This window comes from Salvelinus alpinus, chromosome 17, assembly GCF_045679555.1.
Source record: "Salvelinus alpinus chromosome 17, SLU_Salpinus.1, whole genome shotgun sequence".
NCBI classification, from domain to species: domain Eukaryota; kingdom Metazoa; phylum Chordata; class Actinopteri; order Salmoniformes; family Salmonidae; genus Salvelinus; species Salvelinus alpinus.
Window position 1 is genome coordinate 27,472,741 of NC_092102.1, and position 12,657 is coordinate 27,485,397.

At 43.5% G+C, this 12,657-nt stretch overlaps 1 protein-coding gene across 4 annotated transcripts in view; it reads left to right on the forward strand.

Moving 5' to 3' along the window:
- The window catches only part of LOC139542634 (AMP deaminase 1-like), a 35,752-nt gene extending 27,412 nt beyond the window's left edge, over nucleotides 1-8,340 (forward strand). For all 4 annotated transcript variants that reach the window (XM_071348298.1, XM_071348301.1, XM_071348300.1 and 1 more), the window contains 9 exons: nucleotides 219-413; nucleotides 658-789; nucleotides 877-1,040; nucleotides 1,739-1,865; nucleotides 2,121-2,284; nucleotides 2,441-2,561; nucleotides 2,677-2,850; nucleotides 3,064-3,174; nucleotides 7,820-8,340. In XM_071348298.1, coding sequence (XP_071204399.1) covers nucleotides 219-413; nucleotides 658-789; nucleotides 877-1,040; nucleotides 1,739-1,865; nucleotides 2,121-2,284; nucleotides 2,441-2,561; nucleotides 2,677-2,850; nucleotides 3,064-3,174; nucleotides 7,820-7,975 — 1,344 coding nt within the window. In that variant the 3' untranslated portion in view covers nucleotides 7,976-8,340. The remainder of the gene's footprint in view (nucleotides 1-218; nucleotides 414-657; nucleotides 790-876; nucleotides 1,041-1,738; nucleotides 1,866-2,120; nucleotides 2,285-2,440; nucleotides 2,562-2,676; nucleotides 2,851-3,063; nucleotides 3,175-7,819) is intronic.
- Nucleotides 8,341-12,657: the final 4,317 nt, after the last annotated feature.

Here is a 12,657-nt window from a genome sequence, read left to right on the forward strand (position 1 = left end):
ATTTGTGAATGCAAAAGACGTCTATGGGTTTTAGAGTAGGCTACTTTAACTTCCTACAACCTGGGTGTGACTTCCGCTTCTGCTCCCAAATAGCAAATGTTGTGTGCTCTGCTCCCCCTGTTGTTCAAGCAGTGTCAGTACACCACAAAGAGAACTCATAATAACTTGTAAGTAACTCAACTATTTTTTTCTCATAACTCCTGTGTGTGCTGTTGTAGGTAGACACCCACATCCATGCAGCTGCCTGCATGAACCAGAAGCACCTCCTGCGCTTCATCAAGAAGTCATACAGGGTGGACGCTGACCGTGTAGTGCAAAATATTAAGGGCAAAGATGTGACCATGAAGGAACTGTTTGCCAACCTCAACCTACACCCCTATGATCTCACTGTCGATTCCCTGGATGTGCACGCTGTGAGTTCTACCTCTAGCTAGTGTAGCTTTCAAAGGGGAAATGCAGTCCTGTGGCCAAAGTGAAAGTCTGCTATTACCTCCTGTGTAATAAAGTTCCAAACCTCTTGGCAGAAGCCGTAGAATGCTTATATAGTAAAATGCATATAGTGAAACAATATGCAGCTTTGATATTTTTATTATTTTTCCATTGCCAGTGTGTACATTCCCTGGTTTTTACATGCTTCTCTCACCCTCTTCTCTCAAGGGCAGACAAACCTTTCAGCGTTTTGACAAGTTCAATGCCAAGTACAACCCTGTGGGAGCCAGTGAGCTGCGTGACCTGTACATGAAGACAGAGAACCACATCGACGGAGAGTACTTTGCCAGGATCATTAAGGTTAGACTCTGCTATGGCTGAGTTAGTATCCCTTTTGTAAACACTGCTTAATTACAACCAGCTAATTCTCAATTTTTTCGCACCCAGGAAGTGGCATCTGACCTGGAGGATGCCAGGTACCAATATGCCGAGCCCCGACTTTCCATCTATGGCTGTAAACCTAATGAGTGGACCAAGCTCTCCGGCTGGTTCAACAAGCATAGAGTCTTCTCCCCTCAACTCAAGTGGATGATTCAAGTGCCTAGGATCTAGTAAGTTCTATCCCTCTGTTCATCAGTGAATGTACTTGTCACGCCCGTCCTCTTCCTCGTCTGAGGAGGAGTAGTTGGAAGGATCGGAGGACCAATATGCAGCATGGTAAGTGTTCATCTTGATATTTATTTAAAAAGAGAACACTGAACGAACTATACAAAAATAACAAACAACGAACGTGAAGCTATCAAATAATAGTGCTGACACAAAACACTACACATAGACAATCACCCACAACCCACAATGACAAAACAGGCTACCTAAATATGGCTCCCAATCAGAGACAACGACAAACACCTGCCTCTGATTGAGAACCATATCAGGGCAAACACATAGAAATAGACAAACTAGACATACAACATAGAATGCCCACTCAGATCACACCCTGACCAAACAAAACATATAAACATACAAAGCAAACTATGGTCAGGGCGTGACAGTACTTCCCTCTTTCTGTACCCTTTTTATTATTAGATTCTTCAGGAAGTGTTAGAAATACTAGAGGCATGGATATACAGAGTTTGGCAAACTCAGTAAAAAATTATACTATTTTATGAGTGTCATGTTGGTACTCAAAGTAAAAAACAAAACCTGAACAGAATATATTTTTAAATGGCTCTCTAAATAATGATATTCGTGCATTTAGAATAATGTCTGACTAACTTCTAACTGCTCATTCTCTGTACTTCCACCTCAGTGACATCTTTAGAGGCAGGAACTTTGTGCCCCACTTTGGAAAGATGCTGGAGAACATCTTCATGCCTATTTTCCAGGCCACTATCGAACCCCACGCCAACCCTGAACTCAGCATCTTCCTCAAGCATGTGAGTGAGACTGGCATGAGAGACCAGGGATAAAGGAGGTTTACATTTTTTATTTATAATTTCAAGGGGTATTTCACCCGAATGTCCTAATTCATGATTGTTCTCCAGCCTTGATGGACATTTTTTCAGAAGGGAGGAATTTGATTTTTAAAATTTGACATTTTCAACCACTTTATAAAAAGAAAGATTGGTATGTCGAAAATGCATTGAATATCAAGGCAATCTCTTAATTCTCCATCTTTCTCTGTTCTGTAGGTGACAGGTTTCGACAGTGTGGATGACGAGTCCAAGCACAGTGGTCACATGTTCTGCACCAAGAGCCCCAAGCCAGAGGAGTGGGACATTGTCAAGAACCCCTCCTACAGCTACTACATCTACTACATGTATGCCAACATCACTATGATCAACCAGCTACGCAAGTGAGTATCACATGTCAAATCACAATCCACATGTCCTTCAAGAAATTGTTTCAGAAAAAGTACAAATCAAACATGATACACCCGTATCATTATCAGTGTCTTACAGTACATGGCCATCATTCTGTCTCTGAGTCTGACTTTATGTTTGCTTCCTAGAGCTAGGGGAATGAACACCTTCCAGTTCAGGCCCCACTGTGGAGAGGCTGGAGCCGTCACCCATCTGCTGGCCTCCTTCATGACCGCTGACAACATCTCTCACGGCCTCAATCTCAAGAAGGTCAGTAGCCTCTCCAAACAAAATAGCCTCCTCTCTGTGGCACCATCAACACATGACACAACTAACTCCTACGGTCTTAATGTTGATGTTTGTATTTAACACTCCCACCCAACAGAGCCCCGTGTTGCAGTACCTCTACTTCCTGGCCCAGATTCCCATTGCCATGTCTCCACTCAGCAACAACAGTCTCTTCCTGGAGTATGCCAAGAATCCTGTTCTGGAGTTCCTCAAGAAGGGCCTGATCGTCTCCCTGTCCACTGATGACCCTATGCAGTTCCACTACACCAAGGTGAGGCCAAACTGGGTGCACGTCCGGTACTGTCTGTGTTGTGTAGGACGATATGTATGTTTTGGGCTCTCTTGGTTCATGTTGGTGCATTACGTGCCAATCAACTGACCTAGGGTGCCGTTCATTGGTTTAACCTTTAAGTTCAGAATGGCAATGGTTGGTAGAGAGTAAGCCAGATGCCCAGCTCACTCTGCTCTGACTGTGTGTCCTCAGGAGCCCCTGATGGAGGAGTACGCCATTGCAGCCCAGGTGTTCAAGCTCAGCACCTGTGACATGTGTGAGATCTCCAGGAACAGTGTGCTGCAGAGTGGCCTGTCTGATGAGGTAACAAACCCAACAGACGACAAACAGGATAAACAATATACTGCCTCAGAGACCCACAATTTATCCACACTGTGGCCTGAACTGTCAATATATATACAGTGGGGAGAACAAGTATTTAATACACTGCCGATTTTGCAGGTTTTCCTACTTACAAAGCATGTAGAGGTCTGTAATTTTTATCATATGTACACTTCAACTGTGAGAGACGGAATATAAAACAAAAATCCAGAAAATCACATTGTATGATTTTTAAGTAATTAATTTGCATTTTATTGCATGACATAAGTATTTGTTCACCTACCAACCAGTAAGAATTCCGGCTCTCACAGACCTGTTAGTTTTTCTTTAAGAAGCCCTCCTGTTCTCCACTCATTACCTGTATTAACTGCACCTGTTAGAACTCGTTACCTGTATAAAAGACACCTGTCCACATACTCAATCAAACAGACTCCAACCTCTCCACAATGGCCAAGACCAGAGCGCTGTGTAAGGACATCAGGGATAAAATTGTAGACCTGCACAAGGCTGGGATGGGCTATAGGACAATTGGCAAGCAGCTTGGTGAGAAGGCAACAACTGTTGGGGCAATTATTAGAAAATGGAAGAAGTTCAAGATGACGGTCAATCGCTCTCGGTCTGGGGCTCCATGCAAGATCTTATTTCATGGTGCATCAATGATCATGAGGAAGGTGAGGGATCAGCCCAGAACTACACGGCAGGACCTGGTCAATGACCTGAAGAGAGCTGGGACCACAGTCTCAAAGAAAACCAATAGTAACACACTACGCCGTCATGGATTAAAATCCTGCAGCACACGCAAGGTCCCCCTGCTCAAGCCAGCGCATGTCCAGGCCCGTCTGAAGTCTGCCAATGTCCATCTGGATGATCCAGAGGAGGAATGGGAGAAGGTCATGTGGTCTGATGCGACAAAAATAGAGCTTTTTGGTCTAAACTCCACTCACCATGTTTGGAGGAAGATGAAGGATGAGAACAACCCCAAGAACACCATCCCAACTGTGAAGCATGGAGGTGGAAACATCATTCTTTGGGGATGCTTTTCTGCAAAGGGGACAGGACGACTGCACCGTATTGAGGGGAGGATGGATGGGGCCATGTATCGCGAGATCTTGGCCAACAACCTCGTTCCCTCAGTAAGAGCATTGAAGATGGGTTGTGGCTGGGTCTTCCAGCATGACAATGACCCGAAACACACAGCCAGGGCAACTAAGGAGTGGCTCCGTAAGAAGCATCTCAAGGTCCTGGAGTGGCCTAGCCAGTCTCCAGACCTGAACCCAATAGAAAATCTTTGGAGGGAGCTGAACGTCCGTATTGCCCAGCGACAGCCCCGAAACCTGAAGGATCTGGAGAAGGTCTGTATGGAGGAGTGGGCCAAAATCCCTGCTGCAGTGTGTGCAAACCTGGTCAAGAACGACAGGAAGCGTATGATCTCTGTAATTGCAAACAAAAGTTTCTGTACCAAATATTAAGTTCTGCTTTTCTGATGTATCAAATACTTATGTCATGCAATAAAATGCAAACGAATTACTTAAAAATCATACAATGTGATTTTTTGGATTTTTGTTTTAGATTCCGTCTCTCACAGTTGAAGTGTACATATGATAGAAATTACAGACCTCTACATGCTTTGTAAGTAGGAAAACCTGCAAAATCAGCAGTGTATCAAATACTTGTTCTCCCCACTGTGTATATATATATATATATATATATATATACAGTTGAAGTCGGAAGTTTACATACACTTAGGTTGGAGTCATTAAAACTTGTTTTTCAACCACTTCACAAGATTCTTGCTAACAAACTATAGTTTTGACAAGTCGGTTAGGACATCTACTTTGTGCATGACACAAGTCATTTTTCCAACAATTGTTTACAGACAGATTATTTCACTTACAGTGGGGCAAAAAAGTATTTAGTCAGCCACCAATTGTGCAAGTTCTCCCACTTAAAAAGATGAGAGAGGCCTGTAATTTTCATCATAGGTACACTTCAACTATGACAGACAAAATTAGAAAAACAAATCCAGAAAATCACATTGTAGGATTTTTAATGAATTTATTTGCAAATTATGGTGGAAAATAAGTATTTGGTCACCTACAAACAAGCAAGATTTCTGGCTCTCACAGACCTGTAACTTCTTTAAGAGGCTCCTCTGTACCTATGATGAAAATTACAGGCCTCTCTCATCTTTTTAAGTGGGAGAACTTGCACAATTGGTGGCTGACTAAATACTTTTTTGCCCCACTGTATAATTCACTGTTTCACAATTTCAGTGGGTCAGAAGTTTACATACACTAAGTTGACTGTGCCTTTAAACAGCTTGGAAAATTCCAGAAAATTGTCATGGCTTTAGAAGCTTCTGATAGGCTAATTGACATCATTTGAGTCAATTGGAGGTGTACCTGTGGATGTATGTCAAGGCCTACCTTCAAACTCAGTGCCTCTTTGCTTGACATCATGGGAAAATTAAAAGAAATCAGCCAAGACCTCAGAATAAAAATTGTAGACCTCCACAAGTCTGTTTCATCCTTGGGAGCAATTTCCAAACGCCTGAAGGTACCACGTTCATCTGTACAGACAATAGTACGCAAATACTGTATAAACACCATGGGACCACGCAGCCGTCATACCGCTCAGGAAGGAGACGCGTTCTGTCTCCTAGAGATGAACGTACTTTGGTGCGAAAAGTGCAAATCAATCCCAGAACAACAGCAAAGGACCTTGTGAAGATGCTGGAGGAAACGGGTACAAATGTATCTATATCCACAGTAAAACGAGTCCTATATCGACATCACCAAAAACACTCACAAACTTTTACAGATGCACAATCGAGAGCATCCTGTCGGGCTGTATCACCGCCTGGTACGGCAACTGCTCCGCCCATAACCGTAAGGCTCTCCAGAGGGTAGTGAGGTCTGCACAACGCATCACCGGGGGCAAACTACCTGCCTTCCAGGACACCTACACCACTCGATGTCACAGGAAGGCCAAAAAGATCATCAAGGACAACAACCACCCGGAGCCACTGCCTGTTCACCCCGCTATCATCCAGAAGGCGAGGTCAGTACAGGTGCATCAAAGCAGGGACCGAGAGACTGAAAAACAGCTTCTATCTCAAAGCCATCAGACTGTTAAACAGCCATCACTAACATTGAGTGGCTGCTGCCAACATACTGACTCCACTACAGCCACTGGAAAAATGTATGTAATAAATGTATCACTAGCCACTTTAAACAATGCCACTTCATATAATGTTAACATACCCTACATTACTCATCTCATATGTATATACTGTACTCTATACCATCCACTGCATCTTGTCTATGCCGTTCTATACCATCACTCATTCATATATTTGTTTATGTACATATCCTTATTCATTCCTTTACACTTGTGTGTATAAGGTAATTGTTGTGAAATTGTTAGGTTAGATTACTCGTTGGATATTACTGCATTGTTGGAACTAGAAGCACAAGCATTTCGCAACACTCACATTAACATCTGCTAACCATGTGTATGTGACAAATAAAGTTTGATTTGACATAACCTGAAAGGTCGCTCAGCAAGGAAGAAACCACTGCTCCAAAACCACCATAAAAAAGCCAGACTACGGTTTGCAACTGCATGTGAGGACAAAGATTGTACTTTTTGGAGAAATGTCCTCTGGTCTGATGAAACAACAATAGAACTGTTTGGCCATAATGACCATTGTTATGTTTGGAGGAAAAAGGGGGAGGCTTGCAAGCCGAAGAACACCATCCCAACCGTGAAGCACGGGGGTGGCAGCATCATGTTTTGGGGGTGCTTTGCTTTGCTGCAGGACTGGTGCCCTTCACAAAATAGATGGCGTCATGAGGGAGGAAAAGTATGTGGATATATTTGAAGCAACATCTCAAGACATCAGCCAGGAAGTTAAAGCTTGGTCTCAAATGGGTCTTCCAAATGGACAATGACCCCAAGCACACTTCCAAAGTTGTGGCAAAAGGGCTTAAGGACAACAAAGTCAAGGTATTGGAGTGGCCATCACAAAGCCCTGACCTCAATCCCGTAGAAAATTTGTGGGCAGAACTGAAAAAGCGTGTGCGAGCAAGGAGGCCTACAAACCTGACTCAGTTACACCAGCTCTGTCAGGTGGAATGGGCAAAAATGTACCCATTATTGTGGGAAGCTTGTGGAAGGCAACCCGAAACGTTTGACCCAAGTTAAACAATTTAAAGGCAATACTACCAAATACTAATTGAGTCTATGTAAACTTCTGACCCACTGGGAATGTGATGAAAGAAATAAAAGCTGAAATAAATAATTCTATTATTCTGACATTTCACATTCGTAAAAAAAAAAGTGGTGATCCTAACTGATCCTATTTTTTTTACTAGGATTAAATGTCAGGAATTGTGAAACTGAGATTAAATGTATTTGGCTAAGGTGTATGTAAATTGCCGACTTCAACTGTAAATATTTTAACCAAGACATGCAATGATTCATGGCTAATTTCAGGCTTTTCAAGCATTTTGTTACGTTACAATACACAATAAAGCAATGTGTTGGATTACACAACACTGTCGTAGACTGCCATGGCTAAGTTTAGTCAGAACCAAAACGTGTTGCCTTGGGTTTTTATCTACAGGAGAAGACTCACTTTCTGGGTGCCGACTATCTGAAGGAGGGCCCTGAGGGCAATGACATCCGCAAGACCAATGTGGCCCAGATCCGTATGGCCTATCGCTACGAGACACTGTGCTATGAGCTCAACCTCATCAAGGAAGGTCTGAAGACTGACTGATAAATCTTAGATTTTATATGTTTTATGTTGACAGCCCCTGCTAAATGTATAGATTCTTTAAGACAAAACCTTATTGTGTACTAGTGTTCTCTCCATGGCAAACCACGGTCTATTTATTAGAATGGGTCATGTTATCTCGTGGCTGTGTTCAACTCCGTTAAATTTAACAGGTTGCATATGTAGTGATCATCCTGTATGATGTATTCCATCTTTCATTTGATTGGTTTCACTGTTCTTTTACTTGTTTATGTGAAAACACATTTCATGCCTAATGTGCCATATTGTGGGATGACACATTTACAATAATGATTTGAAACAAATAAATGAAATGTCAAATGGTTTCATTTGATTTCTGTATGAATCTCTTTTGTCCATGACTGAATTGATTTGCTTAATTTGATGCCCGTGCCCCGTCAATTGCTTATTTCAGAGGGGATACAAATGACATATTCCTGTGATTGTGTCAATCTGCCTCCTCCATCCAGTCGTCGATGACAGCAGGAGGTGATGACGTTTTGGCTCCCAGGATCAATATGGAGCCCCCTAAAAACTCTCACTTGGTTCGAGTTGTGCCACTAGCTAATTTTTCTGTGCCTGTTTATTCCTTGCTGTCCAAGATTGGTGGACGGTAGTTGGAAGAAAACACAAGTTTTTGGTCTAAAATAAGACATTTCGGTGATACAGTAGTTAGCTACTGCTAGCTTTAGCGGCTAATCAGCTAACGAGGACTAGTGTGTGGCTAACTAGCTAGCTAGCTCGCGAACTAGCGACTGAAATGGAACGCCCGATTTGGAAGTCATCGTGATTTGCTTCTGTGGGAAACACTTGTAATGAGTCAACTAAGACGGAAAATATAGGTAATACTGATGTCTAAAACTAAACACAGGGAACAGGTCTAATTTGCTGCTTACAGTACTTGATTTGCTATTTAAGAAGTTGGGATTGCTGCAAGCGGACCTCGAAAGCAACACACTGGTAACGTTAATATATTTTCCTACAATTCAGTGGATTAAAAGTAAAGCTAAATATTTACTCTCAGAGATTAGGCGTTTTGCTTGGTGTCCCCGTTATCTGGTCTCATATTTCATTTGCTGATGAGCTGCTACTAATGATCAGTAACGTGCTGCTGATCCTTGGTCACAATCGATTAATAAAAAATCTGTGCTGGTGTAACCGATGTGAAATGGCTAGCTAGGTAGCGGTGGTGCGCGCTAGCAGCCTTTCAGTCGGTGACGTCACTTGCTCTGAAACCTTGAAGTAGTGGTTCCCCTTGCTCTGCAAGGGCCGCTGCTTTTGTGGAGCGATGGGTAACGATGCTTCGTGGGTGACTGTTGTTGATGTGTGCAGAGGGTCCCTGGTTCGCGCCCGTGTCGGGGCGAGGGGACGGTCTAAAGTTATACTGTTACACTGGTGTTATTGAAAGAAAGTCCTAACAATTATCTTAATTTAAGCTAATTCACCAACACACCATGTCATGCACGGTGTGATTGATATATTTTTGTTGAGTTAATCTATGTAATTAAATATCCTGGTTAGGATCATCTTAATTGGATGTAAACAGCACAACTCCTCTCTTCATGAATTTCCAAATAAATTATGGCAGGCCTGAGATCAGAGGGGTATACTACAAAGCAAGATCAATGAGTTAGCTATCCCAAGGCCGGTAGATAGCGATATTGAGTCGTTTCATTTTACTGTAGAACACATTATATGCAGCCGGCAATACATTCTTATCCCTAGTGGACCAGTTAGTACTTAAAACATTAAACATTCAGGCTGCATAGGCTTCAATTTCCTCAGAAACTTTATTTAATGGGGATAAGAAAAATAAAACGGAAAATATTCATACTTTCCATATGAAACACAATTTCCAGCACCATGCTAGTGGCTAAATGTTAATTCCGGATGGTGTGCATCGCGTTCAGCCAATCGGGTTGAAACTATCAGATCTAGGGTGCTTTTTCTTTTACACCTTCTGGTTGTAGCTAGATACTGTAACGACCCTGGGTTTATAAGCGCGGAAATCGACTCTGCCGCTCGAGCATGCTTTTGCGGCACAGTCGATTGCGCGCCGGACCTCGGGCTAGAATGTCGAGGGTTCAAGACCTGCTCCCTCCTGTTTCATTACATTGGTGTCAGAAGTGATCGGACTTTGCATCCACGACAGTGCGTGTGCTTGGCCGGTGAGCGCATTCCTGTAAGACGTAGAGTCTCAAGCTAGCGCGAGGACGCGCTCTTTGAAAGGAGGGAGTAGTGTAACGACCCTGAATTTATAAGCGCGGAAATCGACTCTGCTGCTCGAGCATGCTTTTGCGGCATAGTCGATAGCGCGCCGGACTTCGGGCTAGGTCGAGGGTTCGAGACCTGCTCCCTGCCTGTTTCATTACAATATGTTACTACCCTCAGAATGGGGATCTGAGAGCAGTATGATAGTAATCTGAAATGCAGTGGAAAAGTGACACTGTTTTAATAATAAAGCTAGCTCAGAACTCCCTTGATTCCTAAACCAACACAAAAGTTAGAGTACCCTCTTGTGTCCTGACTGTAATTGCATCTACTACTGCATAATAAATGCCTGACATAGGAATGTATAGACTTAGTCCATCAAAAATATAAAAGTATCCACTTTACTTTTAGTTCTAACTCAAAGATTTTCAACCCGCTACACTCTTCCCCTGCTTAAATTGTGTCTCCTGACATTACTCATTGTCTGTAACTGAGTGGGTTCTGTGTAGGTGTTCTGTATAGGTTTCGGATGTTAGGTCTCCACACCTGGTAGGTTGGCTGTCCAAGTGTGTCATAGGTTAGTATACCCCTTGGTTTTTAGATTTGTTGGGATCTTCTGACATCCATCTCTTCCTCTACGCACTGCTGATCTGAATCAGTGAGGTCATTCATACATGAGGAACCATTCAAATCAAATCAAAGTTTATTTGTCACGTGCGCCGAATACAACAGGTGTAATAGACCTTACAGTGAAATGCTTACTTACAGGCTCTAACCAATAGTGCAAAAAAGGTGTTAGGTGAACAATAGGTAAGTAAAGAAATAAAACAACAGTAAAAAGACAGGCTATATACAGTAGTGAGGCTATAAAAGTAGTGAGGCTACAAACATACACCGGTTAGTCAGGCTGATTGAGGTAGTATGTACATGTAGATATGGTTAAAGGGACTATGCATATATGATGAACAGAGAGTAGCAGCAGCGTAAAAACGGGGGTTGGGGGGGGGGGGGGGGGGGGCACACAATGCAAATAGTCCGGGTAGCCATTTGATTACCTGTTCAGGAGTCTTATGGCTTGGGAATAAAAACTGTTGAGAAGCCTTTTTGTCCTAGACTTAGCACTCCGGTACCGCTTGCCATGCGGTAGTAGAGAGAACAGTCTATGACTGGGGTGGCTGGGGTCTTACACTATTTTTAGGGCCTTCCTCTGACACCGCCTGGTATAGAGGTCCTGGATGGCAGGCAGCTTAGCCCCAGTGATGTACTGGGCTGTACGGCGAGCAATTGCCGTACCAGGCAGTGATGCAACCAGTCAGGATGCTCTCGATGTTGCAGCTGTAGAACCTTTTGAGGATCTCAGGACCCATTCCAAATCTTTTTAGTTTCCTGAGGAGGAATAGGCTTTGTCGTGCCCTCTTCACAACTGTCTTAGTGTGTTTGGACCATTCTAGTTTGTTGTTGATGTGGACACCAAGGAACTTGAAGCTCTCAACCTGCTCCACTACAGCCCCGTCGATGAGAATGGGGGCATGCTCGGTCCTCCTTTTCCTGTAGTCCACAATCATCTCCTTAGTCTTGGTTACGTTGAGGGATAGGTTGTTATTCAGGCGCCACCCGGCCAGGTCTCTGACCTCCCTGTAGGCTGTCTCGTTGTTGTCGGTGATCAGACCTACCACTGTTGTGTCGTCTGCAAACTTAATGATGGTGTTGGAGTCGTGCCTGGCTATGCAGTCGTGGGTGAACAGGGAGTACAGGAGGGGACTGAGCACGCACCCATGTGGAGCTCCAGTGTTGAGGATCAGCGTGGCAGATTGTCTTTTTGTCTCATTGTCTCATTGTCTTGAGTTTCGGGAGCATCATATCTCCTTTCAACATGATCTTCTCTCCCTTTGGCATTGACCCCATCCTCATTGTTTGGTTCTTCTAGGATCTCTGATTCTTGCTCCATGTTCTCATCCTGACTACCTTCTGTATCCTGAAAACGGGGATGAAACGCATAGACCTCTTCTGTCAGTGATTTTTGTCTGAGGTCTTGGGTGTTCTGTGCTTGCAACTGGGTTAACTCCTTGGGACCAGATGGCTTCCTCATCAGTCTGCTGAAGTTTCATCCCCATCTCCTCCATGTTCTGTGTTTGACGTTCTTTTTCAAGCAGGCTATTTCCTCTCTTCCAAGGTCTCATGTTCCACAGGTAGGTCATTTATTAACATCAACATGTTGCGATGGAGCACTCTGATGCCCTTGGCACCATTCTCCTTTTCCACCTTGTAGACTGGTCCTTCCACCCTGCTTCCCAGTAGGCCTGCAATTTGCCCGGTCCTCCTCTCTCTGACATATTTTTCACCAAGATTCTGTCTCCAGGTTGGAGGGCCACTGCCTTTGCACCATGGTCGTAGTGTCTTGTGCTTTTAGCCGAGAACTTTTGACTGTTTCAGATGTAACTCGGTAAGCTTCCTAC